At 34.8% G+C, this 23324-nt stretch overlaps 2 protein-coding genes across 9 annotated transcripts in view; one reads left to right on the plus strand and one right to left on the minus strand.

Moving 5' to 3' along the window:
* CHPT1 (choline phosphotransferase 1) overlaps positions 1–13583 on the plus strand; it is a 29476-nt gene extending 15893 nt beyond the window's left edge. For 3 of the 8 annotated variants that reach the window (XM_077954817.1, XM_028829807.2, XM_077954819.1), the window contains 6 exons: positions 973–1057; positions 4358–4489; positions 7437–7595; positions 7993–8118; positions 10827–10937; positions 13413–13583. In XM_077954817.1, coding sequence (XP_077810943.1) covers positions 973–1057; positions 4358–4489; positions 7437–7595; positions 7993–8118; positions 10827–10937; positions 13413–13457 — 658 coding nt within the window. In that variant the 3' untranslated portion in view covers positions 13458–13583. Of the gene's footprint in view, positions 1–972; positions 1058–4357; positions 4490–7436; positions 7596–7992; positions 8119–10826; positions 11028–13412 lie in introns of all 8 variants that reach the window. The other 5 variants (XR_013401281.1, XR_003720772.2, XM_077954818.1 and 2 more) reach the window with 3 other exon arrangements.
* SYCP3 (synaptonemal complex protein 3) lies at positions 13439–22898 on the minus strand. Its single transcript, XM_015152594.3, has 8 exons — positions 22554–22898; positions 21991–22057; positions 21798–21832; positions 19692–19809; positions 18341–18440; positions 16065–16163; positions 13622–13726; positions 13439–13492 (listed from the first exon to the last, which is right to left on the minus strand). Exons 1-8 carry the CDS (start codon positions 22747–22749, stop codon positions 13439–13441), a joined length of 774 nt encoding a protein of 257 aa, XP_015008080.2. The 5' UTR covers positions 22750–22898.
* Between the last annotated feature and the right edge of the window lie 426 nt (positions 22899–23324).

Here is a 23324-nt window from a genome sequence, read left to right on the forward strand (position 1 = left end):
ATTTAAGATATGGATGAAGAGGCAGTCTAGAAGGAGCATGAGAAGAGCTCCAGCAAGGTAGGAAAATCAGGAGAGAACATGGAATAGATAAAAACACAGCAGAACTTTTCAAGAAAGAGGATATGATCAGCATCTTAAATATTGTAAAGAAGTTATGCAAGATAATTAATGAAGTATATCCCTTAGATTTGTATCCTTTAATTGAAATTGAAAATTAAAGGTCAATTTACCTTAAACAATTTTAGTAGAATAATGGGGCCAAAAGCCAGGCTATGGTGGGTTAGGCAACAAACATGAAGAGAGGAGAAAATTACAAATGTTGACTAATTTTCAGTGAGCCTATTCGTGGAGCATAGGAGAGAGAATGACAGCTTCAGGGGAATACAGACTAGAGGGACTGATGCTGGTTGGTTAGTGGTTTTTTGAAAAATGTAAGCATATTTATTAGGGGAAAAATGCCTATGGAAACTAAAAAAACTACAGTGATGATTAGTACCTCAATAAAGAAGACTATTGGGATTTTCCCTACTTTTTAAGTGAAACTGACCTGGGAGTGTTTAAATTTGCCTTAAATTGTATTTACCACCATTACCATGGTTGTTTTTATTATAATTTTTCCTATGTACACAAGTAGTGGGTAATTGTTGTAAAAAAAACTTCAGACTTTACAGGAGTACCTAAATTAGAAAATAGAAGTCTTCATAACTTCAGTGATAACTATTAGCAATTTGATATATGGTACATATATATCTTCCCTCTCCTTATACTGTTAACTCTGTGTGAGCACATGTTGTTCTGTAACCTTTTTAACTTAACAGTGTAGTCAGCTGATAATTCAATAATGGAAGTAAAGGTAAAAATAAACTAAGCCTACAGAGAGTTTTACATCTTTGCTATTTAATACGTGATTAATCTCCATATTCAGGAATTTTATTTACAAACACCTTATCTATTTTTGTCCTTCCTCTTTAGAGTGGATGTAACTGAAATTCAGATAGCTTTAGTGATTGTCTTTGTATTGTCTGCATTTGGAGGAGCAACAATGTGGGACTATACGGTAAATCTGAATATTTAAATTTATATTTAAGTACTTTTCAAATATTTAGGAAAAAGTATTGTATTGTTAATTTTCTTCAAAAATCCTTGGCATTGTATTTATTTTTTTTCTTTTTTTCTTTTTTGTATTTAATATTTGTTCCATTTCTTAACATTTTTTTCTTCATTTTATAATGTGTATTATCTTATATACCTTATGGCATTTCCTCCTATGCATGAATATATTGCCACATGGAAGAAAACAACCTCATTTCCCTAATACTAAATAAAACAAAAACAACAACAAAAAACACACATTGGAATAACTTTTTCCAGGGTGAAATAAAATAAATATTTTAAAAATAAGTCCAGTAAAATATTTTACATTTAAAACTTGTCACTCAATATTAGGAAAGTAGTTAATTTGCATTTTTATAATCTACTTTGAGGTGAAGATTCCCATATTAAGGAATGTTTTTATTTTCTGCCTGCTTGGTGACCTCAGTATTTTCATAAAAGTTGGCTCTTAGGAGGCCACTGTCATAAATTGAAGCTTTTTTGCAAAAGAAGAACATTTCTGAAGAAACAATTGTCCTGTCACCACAACCTAAGTCCACCATACTGTCTAACTGGCTCACACTTTCTGCTCATAGTGTTAAGAATAATAATAAGGATATCAATAGTCAACAACTAACAGTCATTCAATACTTATGTTCCTAAACATTTATCATCAGTTTTATCTGCCCCTCCGAATAATCCTATGAAAATAGGTATGATTATTATTATGCTTTATAAATAAGCCTTAGGGTGATTAAGTAATTTGTCCAAGGACACATGAGAAGTACTGGAGCTTGGAATTAAACAAAACTGATTCCAGACTGTATGTAATCACTAAGCTATATATCTAGTAAAAATAGTAAGTGATACAAGACTGAACATAGTTTTACCACATGATCAGCAGTTGCACTCCTTGTTATTTACCTAAATGATTTGAAAACTTATGTCCACACAAAAACATGTACACAAATGTTTATAGCAGCTTTATTCATAATTGCCAAAATTTGAAAGCAACTAAGATGTCCTTCATCTTAGTTGGATAAACTAATGCCAAAAAGAACTGAGCTATCAAGCCATGAAAAGAAGTTATGCGAGGAACTTATGGAGTTCCAAGAAGTTATGGAGGAACCTTAAATGTTTATTACTAAGAGAAAGAAGCCAATCTGAAAAGGCTGCATATTGTGTGATTCCAACTATATGACATTCTTTAAAAAGGCAAAATTATGGAGACCGTAAAAGGATCAGAAGTTACCATGGGTTGGAGGAGGAAGGGATGAATACGTGAAGCACAGAGAATTTTTAGGGCAATAAAACTATTTTGTATGATACTAAATGGTGGCTACATGTCATTATACATTTGTCATAGCACATAGAATGTACAACGCCAAGATTGAACTCTCATGTAAACTATGAACTTTGGGTGATAATGATGTGTCAGTGTAGGTTCACCAGTTGTAACAAATGTACCACTCTGGTGTAGGATGTTGTTGGCAGAAGGAGGAGGGGCTATATACTTTTCCACTCAAATTTTGTTGCAAACCTAAAACCGCTCTAAAAAAATTAAGTCCATTAAAAACACAGTATGAGGCCAAGAGTTCAAGACCAGCCTGGGCAACTTAGCAAGACCTTGCCTCTACAAAAATTCTTTAAAATTTTAGCCAGGCATGGTGGCATGCATCTGTAGTCCCAACTACTCAGGAGGCTGAGGCGGGAGGGTCGATTGAACCCAGGAGTTCAAGGCTGCAGTGAGCCGTGATCATGCCACTGACTACACTCCTGCCTGAGTGACAGAGCAAGACCCTATCTCTTAAAAAACAAACGAACAAAAAAAACAAAAAACAAAAAAAAATTCCCTGTAGCATTTCGTGTCAGAATTGCCAATTATCATTTGTCAGTAGGCTCCGAAATAGACTTTGGGCATGTTTTTAAATAGTAGTGGTACATTCCCCAGTACATTCATATTCCCTCTCATCATGTAAGAGTAAATAGAATCAAGGATACACTACTATAGGCCCATACAAGATAACAGAGGGATGCTATGTGTTTTTTATAGTAACTGTTCAGGTTGTGCCTGTAAGAAGGTAAATGTACGGGCGGATCACCTGAGGTCAGGAGTTAAAGACCAGCCTGGCCAACATGGCAAAACCCTGTCTCTGCTAAAAATACAAAAATTAGCCAGGTGTGGTGGTGGGCACCTGTAATCCCAGCTACTCGGGAGGCTGAGGCAGGAGAATCACTTGAACCTGGGAGGCAGAGGTTGCAGTGAGCCAAGATCGCGCCATTGTACTCCAGCCCTGGGCGACAGGAGACTCCGTCTCAAAAAAGTAAAAAATAAAAAAGAAGGTAAATGTAGACCTAGAAGCAGTTAGACAACTCTAGTTGTCAGGTGTGGTTGTCTTAAATTTGGAATTGAATCTTAAAATTGTTTCACTCAATGTTTTGGCGATATCATAGGAAGAAAACATACCTGCTTATTCTTACCAACAAGAATACTTACTTTTGATTCAGGTTTTCTAAATTTAATTATTAACCTGTAGTTTCCACAAATTTTGGTACATTATTTCAGTCTATTTTCTAAACATAGTAGCCTATAGCTTCTGGCAATTCATTGTTACTGTTTTTTAAATCCTTTGCTGCCTTTGGAAGTTTTCTTGAACAGCAGTTGACCAACAGGTAAATATATTGCTAGAGATTTAATCCTGGATATTAACTACAGATTTTTTGCTTGCATACACATCATGATATTTGTTACATTTATGATGCAAATCATGGTGCCTCCCTTTCCTGTGATGCTACTTTTTAGAAGCTACTAAATTCAAGTGAACTATCCTTTTTCATGTTTAAGTCAGATGAAAGCTTATGACATTAAACATTTAATCATAGTTATGTAAACAGACTAAGCTGGTTTGGTGGATTCATTTTTCACTTATGAAGAAAGCATTTTCAAAAAAAAGTCACTTTAGGCTGGTCCAATGGTAGTTATCTCAGTTGATTGCTCACAGTCAGTTACAGGTCAAATTCCTTGTTTTTCTCTTTTCCCTCCTCACTACTGCACTTGACTACTCTAAAAAAAATAAAAATTTAAAAACTAAAAAAAAGTTAAATAAAAAAAGTTTTTAAGTTATTACTTTGGACTATATTCCAGAAGTTAAGGTTTGATCACAAGAAAAAGGACAGCTTATTGTATAGGGCTTATCATTGTTTATTATTTAATAAAAAACCAACATTCTGTTGTCTTAATTGTTTCTTTCTTCTACCCCTAAAGATTCCCATTCTAGAAATAAAATTGAAGATCCTTCCAGTTCTTGGATTTCTAGGTGGAGTAATATTTTCCTGTTCAAATTATTTCCATGTTATCCTCCATGGTGGTGTTGGCAAGAATGGATCTACTATAGCAGTAAGGCATTAATTTCATCATTCAGTATCAATTTTATGATAAATTTTCCTATCACCAGCTATAAAAAGATTAAAATATGCCAAAGTTCAAGAATGGGGAAGGAAACTAAGTATCTTAAAGAATTCATTTTAGGCACATAGTACAAAAGCATTTTAAAAACAGTTTAAACTGATACTTTCCTCTTTCTACAGGCTTGCTCTGCATAGACTTTTCTGACATCTAGTTTCATTGCCGCACATAATTAAGCATTGCCATTTGTATTCCTGCATTTTTTGCCTTGAACTAATAGGGGAGAGGAGGTAGGGGAGAGGAGGAAGGGTAGGGAATGTGAGTTCCTGATTGAAGGCAGGAAAGTGGCCAGAGGTCAATGGTTTCACGTATGAGGCAATTTATTACTCATCAAGTAAATTTTATTGAAATTTCACTGAAATATATTTAAAAGAACTAATATTTCAAAAGGTAAAATTTTAGCCTTAATTCTTAAGTGGGTATACTTTGTGCTTGTGTTCTTTACACCTTGCTCATGCAAGTATTAAATATAATGCTTTTGTATTTTTTCATGTTTGTTTTTTAAGACTTCAGTAATTTTAAGTGGGCAAGAGTTGGAATTCCTGCAAACTTTTTAAACAGATATAACACCTATGTTTTTAAAAAGCCTACTGTCATTTTCAAGGTAGTTGAACAGAAGAAGACAAATACTTATTCCAGTGATACCATCTTACACCAAAACATTGTTAGAATGCCTTTTTTAGGGCTGGGCACAGTGGCTCATGCCTGTAATCCTAGCAATTTGGGAGGCCGAGGCAGGTGGATCACTTGAGGTCAGGAGTTCGAGACCAGCCTGGCCAACATGGTGAAACCCTATCTCTACCAAAAATACAAAAAAATTAGCTGGGCATGATGGCCCATGCTTTTGTAAATCCAACTAACTACTTGGGAGGCTGAGACAGGAGAATTGCTTGAACCAGGAGGCGGCGGTTGCAGTAAGCTGAGACGGTGCCACTGCACTCCAGCCTGGGTGACAGAGCGAGACTCTGTTTCAAAAGAAAAAAAAAAAGAATGCCTTTCTAGGATTGCTTTAAACTATAGCATATTCACTTTAATTTCTTTTGTTGTATAGTTCAAAATTTCTATCCTTAAAGTCATTTGGAGCAAGGTCTAATAAGAGTATTAAACATTAGATGTGGTATTAGGTATAGCATTTTTAGTAAAAAAAAAAAAAAGGCTCTTTTAAGACTCGTAAATAGACTTTCGAGACAATTTCAAAGGGATCCTCATAATTGATAAATTATCAATATTTATGAATACACTATATACATAATTCAAAAGCAAAGTATACAATTCATCTAGAAATATAAGTTCTGATATATTTGGAAAAGTTGTCATTTTTTGAGGTGTTTTGTCAGTTGATCTCAGTATAGTACTGTGCTTAGGAATACATGTTGCTTGACTGTGGATGATAACATAGAACATTAGTTGGAACATTAAGTTCCATTGAAGAAAACAAGATTTAGTAATGATCATTGTCTACTCTAAAGAATATTTTCGGCTGGGTGCGATGGCTCACGCTTATAATCCCAGCACTCTGGGAGGCCGAGGCAGGCAGATAATGAGGTAAGGAGTTCTAGGCCAGTCTGGCCAACACAGTGAAACCCCGTCTCTACTAAAAATACAAAAATTAGCTGGGCTTAGTGGTGGGCGCCTGTAATCCCAGCTACTCGGGAGGCTGAGGCAGGAGAATCGATTGAACCTGGGAGGCAGAGGTTGCAGTAAGACAAGATCATGCCACTGCTCTCCAGCCTGGGTAACAGAGCTAGACTCCATCTCAAAAAAAAAAAAAAAAAAAAATTTTTTTCATAAAAAAAACTGTTAGATGTTTGAAGGATGACTTAAACAGAAGTTAGGAAGCGCTTGGTTTCAAATTCTTAAACTGGTATTTTTCCAACTTTTTTAGGAGCAGATTTTTTTTCTCGAATGAGATTTAAGAACCATAATATAAAGTGCTATTAGATTTTTATAATTTATTACTATACAGTGTCATGTATATAATTTTATAATATAGTATTACTGTAATTTTATAGTAAGTTCTAACTTAAAACATGTAAACTTAATAAACAAGAGTAAAGCTGTTCTTGTGAACCCATTCAAATTGGTTATAGATTTAATAACCTCAATACCAAATTTATTTCAATATTTTGTTTAGGATAAGTAGTGCCGAGAGGATACTAATTCACACAGATAAAAATGTAAGGTCTGGATTTTACAATTTTACATAAAAGAACATTTGCAGTCTGAATGCAAAAAAAAAAAAAAGGAGGTGGGGATGTTGGTGTAGAAAGAAATCAGGATAAGCTGGGTACAGTGGCTCACACCTGTAATCCCAGCACTTTGGGAAGCTGAGGCTGGGAGGATCGCTTGAACCCGAGTTCAAGACTGGCCTGGGCAACATGGGGAAACCCTGTCTCTACTAAAAACACAAAAAAATTAGAAAAAAAAGAAAAGAAAAGAAAATAGGAAAAAAGAAGGAAACCTGGATAGAACTAAACTATTCTTACTCTTCTTCATCAGTGATGTTTTGTAGAATTGGCAGAATAAGCTCTATTTCAGCATCTCCGCAAAAATATGTTAATTTGACAATCCACATGTGGATGGCCTTCAACATAGTAAAAGTTGATATAGAATAAACTGCATTAATTTTTAGCCAGTTTAAAATGTGTGTAAATATCGAACTGGAATCAGACATCTGTAGCACTGTATTATGTCTCTGTCACCCTCAGGTTCTGTGAAAGCTTGAAAAGCACAACTCAGGTTTATATACTCCTGTAGGCCATACACTACATCACACTGTTCTTTAGGCGTCTTGCACAAAATAGATGGTCAGAAAATGTCTACATTGTAATAAATGCAATGTTAAAGTACAATACTGATTTTCTGCTTTATCTCTTAGGGCACCAGTGTCTTGTCACCTGGACTCCACATAGGACTAATTATTATACTGGCAATAATGATCTATAAAAAGTCAGCAACTAATGTGTTTGAAAAGCATCCTTGTCTTTATACCCTAATGTTTGGATGTGTCTTTGCTAAAGTCTCACAAAAATTAGTGGTAAGAAATTTTTATGACTTATGATATAAATAATATACTGAATTCTCTAACACAAAGCTGGAAATTTCATAAAATGTATAGGTTTTCTTTTGTAGTGTCAAAATCATAATTAGCTATTTGTGCTCCAAGCAAACTGTGATAGGAGTTATATTATATTCAGTTAAATTGTTTAGCTGTAGTTGTCATTGACACTTTTCTGATATCAAGAAATTTTAACATTGGAAACTTTAATAAGCTACCCAATTGTGAATTTGAGAAGGTGTAGAAAAGGATTCTTATATCATATGTGAGATTAAATGGTCTGTTTTAATACTGAATTAAAGTTGTAATTAATTGTCTTAAAAGCTAACACATTTAAAACTTAATAGTAAAATTATTTTGTTTCATTTTTTTATAGATAGCTCACATGACCAAAAGTGAACTGTATCTTCAAGACACTGTCTTTTTGGGGCCAGGTCTTTTATTTTTAGACCAGTACTTTAATAATTTTATAGACGAATATGTTGTTCTATGGATAGCAATGGTAAGTATTTTTCTCCATTTTATTTATTTTTTAACCATGCTTAAGAGCTATTTCAGTGAGATATCAGTAGCCTCAAGATCTAGTCTAGGCTGGGCATGGTGGCTCACGCCTGTAATCCCAGCACTTTGGGAGGCTGAGGTGTATGGATCATTTGAGGTCAGGAGTTTGAGACCAACCTGGTCAACATGGTAAAACTCTGTCTGTACCAAAAAATACAAATTATCCGGGTGTGGTGGTGCATCCCTGTAATCCCAGCTACTCAGGAGGCTGAGGCAGGCCAGTCACTTGAACCTGCGAGGCAGAGGTTGCAGTGAGCCGAGATCATGCCACTGCACTCCAGCCTGGGTGACAGAGCGAGACTCTGTCTCAAAAAAAAAGATCTACTCTATACAATATATACAATAAATGTTTCTGAGTATTTGAAATTACTTCTTAGCTGTGAATAATTTCATATTGTGTGTAGAAATGGCCACATATCTATAGGCCAAGTTTCCAACAACCTAGATTCTTGGAAACACAACTGTGTACCTAAAAATAACTATTCTTTTTCTTCCCCAAAATACCAGTACAAAGATGCCAAAAGTCACTTTACTCTGCCCAAAGGACTTTATTCCCAGTTTACAGCAAGTAACAGGAAAATTAGATGGGGTTAGTACTAGCAAAGGTGGGCACTTTATTGTATTGAGAATTATCAGCTAATATTGAGGAAACAAAACAGAATAGACAGTGCTACAAAGTACAGGATTCTCAGACCATTTTATGCTAGACGTAAGGAACCCTTTATATGTGTATGGTCCTTGAGGATAGTGCACAATTTGTATTAATGATGACTCAGTTATCAATTAAATTAAATTCTCTTTGATTATATCCTGCTTAAGGAAAGGATGTGGATATCATAGATATTAATTTTTATTCAAAATAATTATAAAATACAGAATACAGTGCTTGAGAGAGACACATTAGCCAGGAAAAGAAAATCAATATTGGTGACACTTCAATTACAAAGTTGGATAAATGGAGCATTATTGCATTTTTCTTCTATTGAAATATAGTTTTGTTGTATTTCTATTTCTGGACCCCACTGGTCGTCACCAAATTCATAGTGATATATAAATATACTGAAGTACACCAAAACAAAACTCGCCAAAACCCTGCAGTGAATCTTTTCATAATTCAAATAATCTCACCGTATTTGTTAGATTTGGATATTTTAAAAAATCTGTATCAATTCTGTGCATGGATTACAGGAATACATCTGATGATCCTTTACTAGGTTGTGTAGTATGCTTTTCTGGAGTAAGTTAATAACATAATATTCATTCATAGTCCATTCAGAAGTCTTCCATTCTTCCTATGGTGGCAATGAGATGTACTTAATTCTTTTAGGTGGACAATGAATGTTTTCAGACAAAATTTTTAAAAAAATGTTTAAAAATCAGAATAATGTCCTTTAATTTGGTATCCACTATAAATATTTTTAGGGCTCTAAAACAATCCAGTTTAAAAAATAGGGGGGAATTAATCAAAATATCTGAAAACTCAATGTAAGTTTTCTTTTAGTGAACTTAGGTATGTATTACCAAGTGGAATTGTTGAATTAAAATATCAGGTGTTAAAAAAATCAATCATCTTTTGTAACAAGTAATTGGCTTGGTTTATACTTGTGATGGAGACTGGTAAACTGAGGAAGTCAAATTCAGTTTTTATTTAAAACACTATGTGGATGACCAAAAAAAAAAAAAAAAGCCACACCCACAATGTGGAGGTAAACATGGTGCTTTTCAAGTACGCTTTTAACGTAAATGGTAGAGATTTTCCCCTCATGGGTGAGAATTCCCTCTCCAAGGGCAGAGCTATAAGGCTCCTTTTTCTCCTGGGTTTCATTTTCTGAAGAGAAGCATTTGACTGTAGACTCTGGGCAAAGTTTCTAAATAGAGGCCATCTTTAAATTTGTAAACATAATTTTGTATATGCCTCAAGTATGTTACCTTTTTTAGACCTTTTACCTTCTTACAACTAACCTCAAAGAAATAGAAATGTTTGATGGAATTAGTTCATTATAAGATGACTGATAACCTCTTCTAGAAGGAAATTTGCTGCTTCGTGGCACAGCAGGAAGTTGAAACAATGTGGAATCAGGAGACTTGGGTTCTGTTACTTTCTAACTTCTGTATTTTAGTCGTCTTTTTTTACCTCTGAGCCAGTGTCTATAACTGTGAAATAACCGCATTTTCCAGAGGACTACACTGAGGTCCAAATTTGAAATGTATTAAAGTGCTTTAAAATGTAGTATTTGCCGGGCGTGGTGGCTCACGCCTGTAATCCCAGCACTTTGGGAGGCCGAGGCGGGTGGATCACCTGAGGTCAGGAGTTCGAGACCAGCCTGGCCAACATGGTGAAACCCCATCTCTACTAAAAATACACAAAATTAGCTGGGCGTGGTGGTGGGCGCCTGTAATCCCGGCTACTTGGGAGGCTGAGGCAGGAGAATTGCTTGGACCTGGGAGGTGGAGGTTGCAGTGAGCCGAGATCACGCCACTGCACTCCACCCTGGGTGACAGAGCGAGACTCCATCTCAAAAAAAAAAAAAAGTATTTTTGGTGTAGAATTTTAGGTTAAGGTTTGATATTTGGGGGAGAAACAGAATAGTGCTACTTGAGAAAAGATACATCATAATTCATTTTATATTTTCTTTTTTGCTTCTAAAGGTGATTTCTTCATTTGATATGGTGATATACTTTAGTGCTTTGTGCCTGCAAATTTCAAGACACCTTCATCTAAATATATTCAAGACTACATGTCATCAAGCACCTGAACAGGTTCACAAGCATATTGACTGACTAATAGCCCAAGGAAAAGAGATGAAGTTAGGGGAATCTATGAGTGAAGGAAATCCCCCTGTGCAGGAGGCTAGTATACCATAAATAAGGTTATATTTGAATATCAAACATAAACCCTGTAGATTTTGTTGTGTCTATTTCAGTTATGACACCCCCATTGTGTGTATTATCATTTTTTATCACAGATGTTCTCAGAATAGTCTACATATTAATTAGAAACAAGACTAAAGAAAGAAAGGTCAATCCTGAGGGCAACAAAGTGAACCCTGTAATTCTAAGTAGCAGTTTGTCTCTGAGACGTATCAGACACAGGGTTTTCACTGCCAAAGGATTACATAAATATCCAGAACATAAAGGATTTTAGCCATCTTGAGGGTGTTTACCTTGATTGCTAAAAACTGAAAGTGAGCTCAATACTGCTTAAGTGCATGGCTTATAATATTGTAATTACTGAGTCAAGTGATGTTCTAAGAAATGTTTTATACTAATCATTTTTCAAAAGAGGCATGTTAATTAGTATGTCATAAAAAAAATACTTGTTTTTAGTATACTAGAATTTAAAAGGGCTACAGGAATTTTTTAAATAAAATGTGTATTTAATAAAAGGAATTTGTTGTACCAGTTCAGAAAAACATACGAATCTTTACACTGAAGGTAACTTGTTCCTTGATATTTTAAGTTAAAATTTCACTGTCACCAAAAGTGGATGTTAAATATTCCCTTTCATGAAAAATGAAACAGTAGCTAAAAGTCAGTTGACATGTAAGAAAATTAGTAACTTAGAAAAACATGGTAAAAAAAAAATCTTCCTTTTAGAATATAAAAGTTACTCCAAGTATATACTGACTCATTTGAGGTGATAAGGGACAAAATAAGTAAAAGTTTTCAACCACTAAGTGCATTAGGTACTGATTCTTATCTTTCCCCTCTAATTTAAATGTATTTGGATTACTCATTGTGAATAGTACTAGAACTATTACAAAGGTCTCTGGGGATCCAAATCTTCAGATTCCCATCTGACCCTATTTTTAATTTTATGTAATAGTTCAGTAGACCGTATGCCATATGATGAAGTAATCAAAAAATAAAGGAGTAATTTATGTACTACATCTGTTTTAGGCAAGAAAAAGGTATATTGACGAAAACAGTAAAAGATGATATTCCTTAAAAGCAAAAAAACATACGGGAATGAAGTACACAGCAAACACTAGAGTACTTATTTTGCCTCTAACTATTGGTAAAACTTCCCAAATAAGGACTTTCTTACGAGGATGAATAGTACTTACAATTTATATTCCAATATATATATTGACTTAAAAGGAAAATCCTTTACAAAGTTCAAAAATTTAGGAAGTAATGTCAAATATTCATTAACGGTGGAAGACTAATTTCTTCCTGTACAAGTAGGTTGTCACAATTAGAAAAAGTTTATCTGTAGGCACCTGTTTTTTTAAAACTTGGAAAACCTTATAACTAAGATAAGGGTGAGTTATAGAGGCAAAAATTAGAAGTTAAAACATGGAAAAGCAGGAGACCAGGCATGGTGGCTCAAACCTGTAATCCCAGCACTTTGGGAGATCGAGGCGGCCAGATCATCTGAAGTCAGGAGTTCGAGACCAGCCTGGCCAACATGGCGAAACCCCATATCTACTAAAAATACAAAAATAAGCTGGGTGTGGTGGCAAGTGCCTGTAGTCCCTTGGGAAACTGAGGCAGAATTGCTTGAACCTGGGAGGCAGAGGTTGCCGTGAGCTGAGATTGCACCATCACACTCCAGCCAGGGTGACAGAGTGAGACTCCATCTCAAAAAATAAATAAACATAGATGTGATATATGTAAACCATAAGTAATTAGGAGTGTTAATGATGTGCTCTTAATTGCAGACCAAGCCCAATTAAGTGACATTTTAATGTCTTTGTGGCAATGACATATTCACAAACCCATGTATTAAAACTGATATTTATATATTGTTCTATTGCTAGTGATTTAATGCTCAGAGGTTAATGATTTTAACAATTTATTCCAGAACACAAATTTAAATGCATCTTATTGTCATTAGAATTGGTTGTATAACTTAAATATTATAGAAAAGGATGTACATGTAAAATAGATTTTGTATTCCGTTTTTTCCTTAAAGAATATAACCTTCTATACTTGCAGTTTCTACCTTTTGGGATTGATACACATACAATGAAGCCAAACCTAAACTTAAATCGTCTTTATTTAATTGACAGTGTTAGAGAGAAAAATTCCCTATCATTACTAAAGAGCTGAAAGCTTAATACATATTCTTTAGGAATAGTTGCTAACTCATATAACTATTTAGATTTGACTTAACAGAAAGGGAGGTCTTACAATGAAACAGGTTTATGATTAAAGATGTTACAATTAAACTATTCTAAAGACTTACAATATGCTTCTTAGCTAACATTATAATTGTATCATATTACTTAGGTTCAAGTTCTTTCTTCAAAGAGTCATCAGAATAACATGGATTGAAGAGACTTCCGAACACTTGCTATCTCTTGCTGCTGCTGTTTCATGGAAGGAGATATTAAACATTTGTTTAATTTTTAGTTAAGTGTTATACCTATTTCAGCAAATAAAATATTTCATTGCTTATATTAATCCTTATTTTTTTCAATTTCAGTATGATCACTTACAGTTTCCATCATAATTTTTTTTTGCAACATAGCCATTTCTTTTTTAAATTCATTTTGTGCACCAGTAAGTAGATTATCATGATTCTTCTCCAACTCTTCCATACTCTAAGAACACAAAAAACTAGTTAAGTTACAAAGCACCACTTTTCATCTCAGGTTCTAAACTTGTACAATTAATTTTCAAAAGTAGTAATTTTTAAATATTCAAATGCTCATTATTTATTTGAAATAAAAATATTCTAAGTAATACATGAATACCAAAATACCTACTATAAAAGAAAAAAATATCAGACATGAATAAAATGTTATAGGAAGTACAATGTAGTATACTTTACCCAAAATTGGTTTCCTGAACTGTTAAGGTCAAGATAAAAAAGACTGGAAGTCCCATATCAGTAAACACCATTTCTATTAAGCTTTCCAAATATCAAGTAATAATCTACTTATGACTAATAGTGTGCCATGAATTCACTAGAGGGAATAAAATAATCTATAGTACAACCTCTTTCATGTTATGAAAAATAAAAATTATGTCTTACATCTTTATTATTCATTCAACAAATAGTTAATCTAGTGCCTACTATGTAAAAGGTGCTTTATTAAGCACTGTGGAGAAATTAAAAAATAGTAATACATGATTGCTTCCTGATGGCAATGAGAAAAACATGTAGAAACAAAACAAAAATTTTGTAATAGGAATGGAAGCACAACTTGCTATGGCGATATAGTGGAAAATGGGGATTAATCCAATTTAGTGGGCAAAACACTAAGATTTCAATAGATAAAGAAAAAGGAGTTAAAAATATTCTAGGGGAAGGGCATAAGCGAAGCATGGAAGTACATAGTGAGTTGAGAGAAAGCAGTTATGTGGAGGGGTGGGGTAATGCACAAATGTAGTAAATGAAGCTTACAAAGAGGGTCATGTCATAGAGGAATCTTGAATACCTAAGAATTTAGAATGGGAGGCTACTGACAGTTTTCAAGAGGGAAGAGATATATTTTTAAAAGATAGTATGACAGATCTAGGAAGGATAGATTGGAGAACAGAGAAATCAGTTAAGAATTTTAATGGTACAAGCAAATAATAATGAGGTCCTAAACTACGGTAGTAGCAGTGGGCATTAAAAGAAAGAACCACTGCAGAAGTAAAAATTACAGAGCTACTAATAACTGGATGTGACAGAGAAAGGAGATGGAGGAATCAAAGGTTATACTATAGTTCCTATCCTAAACAGTAACATTTAGTGATAACATTTGGAAGAAATCTTCTAGTACTTTATCAAACCTTCACACAAATTACCAAATGGTTCTCGGAGCATTAGAACAAGTTTTCCACTTGGAAATACTTTTTAAAATAATGTGTGTGTATGTATAATTTTTTTTTTTTTTTGAGGCAGGGTCTTGCTCTGTTGCCCAGGCTGGAGTACAGTAGTGTGATTTCAGCTCACTGCAACCTTTGCCTCAAGGGCTCAAGTGATCCTCCCACCTCAGCCTCCCCAGTAGCTGGGACTACAGGTGAGTGCCACCATGCCCAGCTATTTTTGTTTGTTTGTTCTTAATAGAGATGGGGTTTTGTCATGTTGCTCAGGCTGGTCTTGAATTCCTGGGCTCAAGTGATCTCTTGCCTTGGCCTCCCAAAGTGTGAGCCACTGGGCTTGGCCATATATATTATTTTTAAGTTATTCTGAAATATTTATTTTAAAACAATTTTACTAGTTTACTCAGAGCGTCCCAATTCCTTTAATGTTATTTTAACATGTATTTGCACAAGAGTATCTAAAGGAACCACCACTGAAAAAAAGTATATGCAAGATTCCATTGAGCTTCTATGAAGAGTTACTAAAAGGTATATTTCTGCCTGAACAAGAGGGGTACAGGCACAATTTGCTAATATGTATGTGTCAGCAGATAATTATCAATCCACAGACTTTTAATCCTCAAACGTCTATTATATCTATTATTTTATGTTGGATTCATTTGTGGTCACTGTAATCATTCTAAAAGCAAATGTGCCATAAAATACTTCTATTATACATTTGAAAACAAGAGATTTCAATAATTTGGGTACTTTCTATTTAACAAACACTGGGGAAACAAAAACAAGTAAAATACAACCTAAAAATGATTACTATAGACTCTATTTTCAGTTAAACAGAGAACTATGACTAAAGTGTTATTAAAGTATGGATTTTATGCATGATAAATACATTTCTAAGTAAAATTCCCATTTTACCATTTCCTGTCTTGAATAATCCCAACAAAACCATTTGAATCCTCAAGTAAAAATACATTTATCATTTAAATCAGAAACAATGAATTCAAAATGGAAAAGTAGTTAAAGTCTAAAATTTTTTTTCCCATAAACTTAGAAAGAAAATAATTATCTTCTACTTCCATAAATAATGTTTTATAACAATGTATTGTGTTACCACATACAACAAACCTTTATGAACTGCTCATATAACTGTCTAATTGTTTTCAGTCTCTGGCTCTGAACAATTCTAGATTGTTGAAGAATCTTTTGTTGCTGTCGAAACATATTCTACAAATAGAAAAAAACTTAACAATTTGGGTAAAATTTTAAATTTAGAAAAAATAATTCTACATTAAAAGAATGTGTTAAAAATCAATGCTTTTAAAATTTAGTTTTAGCAACTATTATGACTATGTTTAGATAATTTACATTCACCACTAATATGTAACAATACATTAATCCTACCAGTTGCTGAATGGGAAATTTTAACAATAATCAAGACGTCTTAATTCTTGGTGATTTCAATGTCCACACAGATGATCCTTCCAATAATAATGGTTTTCCATTCCATCACCTGTTTCTCAATGATTTTGGCCTCCACCCTACTTTAGCCATTGACTTATACTCCCACCCTAGATTTTGTCATTACCAATAACCACTACACAGCATTAATAATGGTAAACTAAGAGATAGATACTCATTCCCCTTTCATAGATGAGTAAACTGAGGCATAATCTGTCCATGGTTTCACAGCTACAATTGCTCAAACAAGAATTTGATCCCAAACAGTACTGTTGCTGGCATCCAGGCTCTAACCATTACACATACTGTCTCTCTATATATCCTAGTATTTAACCACTACTTCTTTACCATTCTAACTTACTCTCTTTAGTACTACAGCTCAATAATCTATCAGCACCACAAATCCATCCTATTTTACACTGTCATCCCTACCCCTAATATCCTCACTTGCAGGTTAACACAAGTCTGGCCATTAAAAGTCAACAATGTTCTGACTACAGACATCCCTAGGTATCCTGGGGGACCAGTTCCAGGACACCCAACCCTTCAGGAGACCAAAATGTGCAGATGCTTGAGTTCCTGATACAAATTGGCATCATATTTGCATATAACCAATGCACATCCTTCCACAAACTTTAAATCATTTCTAGATCTCTTATAATGCCTAACACAATGTAAATGCTATATAGTTGTAACACTGGATTATTTTTCTAATTTGTACCTTTTTTGATTTGTACTTTTTTTTGTTTTCCTTTTTTTTCGGAGTCTCGCTCTGTCGCCCAGGCTGGAGTGCAGTGGCCGGATCTCAGCTCACTGCAAGCTCCGCCTCCCGGGTTCACGCCATTCTCCGGCCTCAGCCTCCCGAGTAGCTGGGACTACAGGCGCCCGCCACCTCGCCCGGCTAGTTTTTTGTATTTCTTAATAGAGACGGGGTTTCACCGTGTTAGCCAGGATGGTTTCGATCTCCTGACCTCGTGATCCGCCCGTCTCGGCCTCCCAAAGTGCTGGGATTACAGGCTTGACCTTTTTTTTTTTTTTAAGAAAGGGTCTCCCCGTCACCCAGGCTGGCATGCAGTGGCACGATCTCGGCTCACTGTAACCTCCGCCTCCTAGGTTCAAGTGATTCTCCCGCCTCAGCCTCCTGAGTAACTTGGATTATAGGCACGTGCCACCACAGCCTGGCTAATTTTTGTATTTTGAGTAGAGATGGGTTTTCACCATATTGGTCAGGCTGGTGTCAAACTCCTGAACTCAGGTGATCCACCCACCTTGGCCTCCCAAAATCCTGGAATTACAGGCATGAATCACTGCGCCCAGCCTCTTCCAAATATTTTTCGTCCACGATTGGTTGAATACAGATGTGGAGCCCTTATGTACAGAGGGCTAACTATACAATGATTGGTTCAAGAATGGACAAATGATCCAAACTACATCAGTCATATTTTCCCACAGGAATTTTTTGCCAGAGCTATTGAGAAAGATTTTCTCAGTCCACTGGGGTTACTAAATTTCTAATAAGCCTAGGACTGTAAAAACTATCTTGCTACTACATTGAGACACCTTACTGAGAACTGATGACAGAACCCAGATGACACTACATGAGCAACCCCCTTCCCTGTTCCTATCTGGCTATGCCTGAAGCTAAACTGCCCCGACTTCTTTTGTATAAACCAATAATCCTTCTTTTGCACTTTGACAAATTTCTGTCACTTGGAAATGCAAGAATCCCAAACAATATCAAAAGCAAAGACCAATGCCTTTTATGAGTATGGTAAGTGCCTATATGTCTGTGGTTTACAGTTCAGCAGGACTAAAACACATGGCCAGCAATGGTTAATGAAACCTGGCTTAGTTCCATTGGTCACAGGAAAAGGCTAGGTTCTCCATTCCTACTTGAGACTTAGTTATAACGGATTAATTATAAACCTAATCATGATACCAACAAGTATTTTTTCTTCTTGTTCCTCAGCTTTCTGCATATCTAAATCCCACTGCTGAAACAAAGTCAGAAACTGCTGAGAATATTCTTGGTTTAGCTTCTGCCTGTAAAACATAATGATGAATTCTTGTAATATTTCATAACAATATAAAAAGAATTTAAAACAAAACTGAGTTGACATATTTATACTATATAAGAAAAGGAAATACCTGCAGCTTAAGTCTTCTGATGGGAAACCAAAAAGTAAAATTATGATTTACACTGATTCCAGAAGTATTTTTTTTTCTAACAAACTAATAGAAGAAAAGCCCTGTCACAAGCTTTAGCTCTTGAAAACTAAGGAAGTTTTATTATATATATAAATTTTCAAAAAGAAATTCATCTTATCTCTAAGCAGTTTTTCATTTTTTTCCTATTGAACATAGGTTCCGATATAATAAATAGATTAAATAAGGTGATTGTATTTATCCTATAAGATTTCTAAATAGAAATAGTTCACTTAATTTTTTTTCCTATTTTGGCTTAACAAAGATTTTATGCAAAAGAAGAGTTAAGTCAGCTAAAACATACAAATTATATATGATATAAGATTGGTGTTTTTCTACATTGTTGAACATAATTCACCATCATAAGACTAACGGTTTTTAAGACATTTACCTTTTATTCAACTAGTGTATTTCTAGAATGAATATAAATTACTTTTAGGCTAGGCATGGTGGCTCAGGCCTATAATCCCAGCACTTTGGCAGGCTGGGGTGTGAGGATCACTTGAGCCTAGGAGTTCAACACCAGCCTGGGCAACATAATGAGACCCCCATCTCATAAAACAACAACAAAAAAAGAAATTACTTTTATAACCTCACTTGTTACCTAAAAGGAAAAAAGTGATCTTTATTCATTTTTTAGGAAATAATGTCAATTCTATGAAGGAGTGAGGTTATAGGGCTATAGGACTATCATACTTAGAGAAAAATCAAGCCAAATACATTTTCACTAGAAACCCCAGTAACTAGAATAGTATTTTTCTTTTCTTTTCTTTTTTTTTTTTGACAGTCTCACTCTGTTGCCCAGGCTACAGTGCAGTGTCACGATCTTGGCTCACTGTAACCTCTGCCTTCTGGGTTCAAGCAAGCACGCCTGGTTAACTTTTGTATTTTCAGTAGAGATGAGGTTTCACTACGTTGGCCAGGCTGGTCTCTAACTCCTGACCTCAAGTGATCTGCCCGCCTTGGCCTCCCAAAGTGCTGGGATTACCGGCATGAGCCACCATGCCCAGCCTAGAATAGTATTTTTCATAAGTAATTTACACCAGTAAATACTAAGAAATGTGGCTCTAAAAAAAACAGCCACCTTACCTTTGATCTTGCTGTGTTTTCCAAACATGTTCGATTTTCTGGTTACTAGTTTTGAGAGAAGCCTTTGTATACATTTCTAGTCTCTTTCTCTTGGCAAGAAGAGCCTTGTTAATGTCAACTAGATTGAAAATAATAATTCATTAAAATTTAATGTTGAAAAAAGTATTTTGTTCCCACATATTCAAGTAAATATGGGTAAGGTTGGTTCAGCAATATTGGAAAGACATTTAAACATAAATTTAGAAATATGCATAATTTCAAAATGCAGAATTATTTGCTTACTTTTTTTTCTGAGAAAACTTTCTATTACTAGCACCCAAATTCTGATTTTCCTAACTGGAGATAATTTTTTAACTTAGGAACAATAAAAAAGAGCTAATACACAAAACAATGTGTAAAGGACAGACTTCAAATTTCGCCATGAGAAAACACTGTTAATAAAGACTAAATTTAGGCCAGGCGCAGTGGCTCATATCTGTTAATCCCAGCACTTTGGGAGTCCGAGGCGGGCGGATCACGAGGTCAAAAGATCGAGACTATCCTGGCCAACATGGTGAAATCTTGTCTCTACTAAAAATACAAAAATTAGCTGGGCGTGGTGGCGCGCGCCTGTAGTCACAACTACTCGGCAGGCTGAGGCAGGAGAATTGCTTGAACCTGAGAGGCAGAGGTTGCAGTGAGCTGAGATTGCACCACTGCACTCCAGCCTGGGGACAGAGTGAGACTCCGTCTCAAAAATTAAAAAAAAAAAAAAAAAATTTTAAGGCTAAATTTTTCTAAATTTATAAAATATGCCCCAATTAAAAGGACACATTTCAATGAATTATTGTTAGAACTCATTATAGAAATTATGTAAAAGTACTCTGTTAAAATACAGAATCCAAAAAGGATAAAAATAGTTAAAGAAGAAAACTATTTTAAATATAATCAATTTTATATATATATATATATATATATATATATATTTTTTTTTTTTTTTTTAAAAGACATGGGGGTCTCACTATGTTGACCAAGCTGGTCTCGAATTCCTGGCCTCAAGCAATCCTCCTGCCTTGGCCTTCCAAAGTGCTGGAATTGTAAGTGTGAGCCCCTGTGCCTGGCCATCAGTGATACTTTTAAATACATTTTTTACTAAAAGAGACAAAGACCAAGGACAGAAAAAATCTTAGTTTAAGTAAATTTCTAGATAAATTAATTCAAGATCACTTTATTTTTCAATGAGAAATAGGTGAGTAAGATCAGTTTTAAATGCTTTTGTGGAGCTCTTTATTGGGCATTTTTACCCATAAGAACTGCATTTCATAAAATGTTTACTACTTCAAAGAATGCTTTGCTAAACATAAGCCTTTATCTTATGGATCTATCATAAATAGGCATCTTTCAGTAATCATGCTGGAGCTGTACTATTACATAAATATTTTATACTTTCAATATTATCTATAATAAATTTATAAAACAAGTACTTTTTCACCACTGGACAGGGCAGAGCTTTCAAAAAAGATTTGAATGTGTGAATAATCCATTTATAGGAGCTAAATATTAACTTTTTTTAAAGATAACTAATCCCTAACAAAGCTCATATTACTGATACTTCACATATTATTTGAGAATTTTTGAACCTAATTATAAAACTCTCACTAGCAAAACTGTCTTTAGTATCAACTACATAGTTTATTACTGTAAAAAGAGTTATTTTAGAGGCTTAATTTACACTGTCCTCCCTAAAGAAAAGAACACAGGAAAAGTCAGAAAATAACTAAACTGAAAAAATGAAAAACTTATATACAAATATATGTATGTGTGTGTGTGTGTGTATCACTTAGTCTGTGAATACAAAGAAGGGTAAAAACTTTTTCTATTTTTCTTCTAAAATTCCATATCCATTAAATACACATATGTATAAAATAAAAGCACCTCACTCTTAACATCATGGAAAAGATTAACTATGAAAATCTATGATGCTCAATCACAAAGACACGCAGAATCTTCTATGTGAGAACAAAGCATTAAATAACAGTCTTATAGTCCATTATTAACATTTGCTATTATACAAATTATATGGCTTAAAACAATTTTCTTTAAATACAAGTATCTCCTAAAACATACCTCCAACTCCTTCCAGCATATTCTGTACTTCACCCCTGGAAAGAAATTACATTTTAAACACTTTTGAAGATCCACAAAATACCATGTTTGTTTTGGAAGAAATATCAGATGTCAAGTATTGTACATATATTATTTGTTAGCAACTTTTCTTGAAGTGCTTTATCTAAGAAACAAAAATTATTTTGAACGTTACCCCATATCTTCAACTACTCCTGCAGAAGACCTTTTCTTCCTACGTTTTTCAATGACTGCAGTCTTCCCTGTGTTGACAATTTAAAAAAAATAAAAATAAAAATAACAACAACTTTTGAAATTTTAATGAAACATCTTCATTTGGGGATTTTTAGGCTTTTTGCCAACATACAGTTTCAAAGCAGACATACAAACGCAGTATAATCTGCAGGTTAGATGAAATTAAATCAGGATTCAGGACCATTTTATAGGAATAATTTTTCAAGTCTGCCTGGGTTAATGTCACAGTAAGCCACATACTATATATCAGGTATTTTGGAAATAACTGTAAAAGCAAGAGTTGCCGAATAAGCTTCTGTAACTCCAATACTGCAATATGAGGATCAAATGAGAAACACAAAGTACAGCTGGCCATCCGTGTCAGCAGGTTCTGAAACCACAAATACCGGGGGATGAAAGACTATACCTGAAAATCCTTTACAAACTAAGTTGTACGATAGTCTTTAATGGGTTCAAAACAAATTAACTGAAGGACATCACTGCCCAACATGAGATGTACTGCACCTTCAATAACATCTTCCTCTGAACCACTCAGATCTTTCTTTTCTTCAGTCTCAAAGTCATAGGCTCTCGTAAACTGATCTTCCATGGACGGCTTCCCAGATTTCCTGGAATACTTTTTTCCGGAGGACACCATATTTAGATGCTTCCTGACTTTAAAAAACAAATTTCTTGAACCTTCTGAATCCAAAGGCATCATTTTAATACACTGGTAAACGTTTAAATATCAAAGCAGATATCGAACAAGGATTGTTGAATACAATTTTAACAGTTTCCTCATTTATTTGGGGGGCCAAAAGTTAAGAAGATAATGATATTTGTTAAAAACTAAATAGGCCAAGCACGGTAGTTCACGCCTGAAATCCCAGCACTTTGGAAGGTTGAGGCAGGCAGATCACCTGAGGTCAGGAGTTCAAGACCAGCCTGGCCAACATGGTGAAACCCCGTCTCTACTGAAAAAAAAAAATACAAAATTAAGCGGGCGTGGTGGCGCATGCCTATAGTCCCAGCTGCTCAGGAGGCTGAGGCGGGAGAATCGCTTGAACCCGGGAGACAGAGGTTACAGTGAGCCTAGATCGCGCCACTGCACTCCAGCCTGGGTGACAAGAGTGAAACTTCGTCTCAAAAAAGAACAACAACAAAAAGGCCCGCAGCGGCTCATGCCTGTAATCCCATCACTTTGGGAGGCCGAGGCGGGCGGATCACTTGAGGTCAGGAGTTCGAGACCAGCCTGGCCAACATGGTGAAACCCCATCTCTACTAAAAATACAAAAT

Source organism: Macaca mulatta, chromosome 11, assembly GCF_049350105.2.
Source record: "Macaca mulatta isolate MMU2019108-1 chromosome 11, T2T-MMU8v2.0, whole genome shotgun sequence".
Taxonomy (NCBI): Eukaryota; Metazoa; Chordata; class Mammalia; order Primates; family Cercopithecidae; genus Macaca; species Macaca mulatta.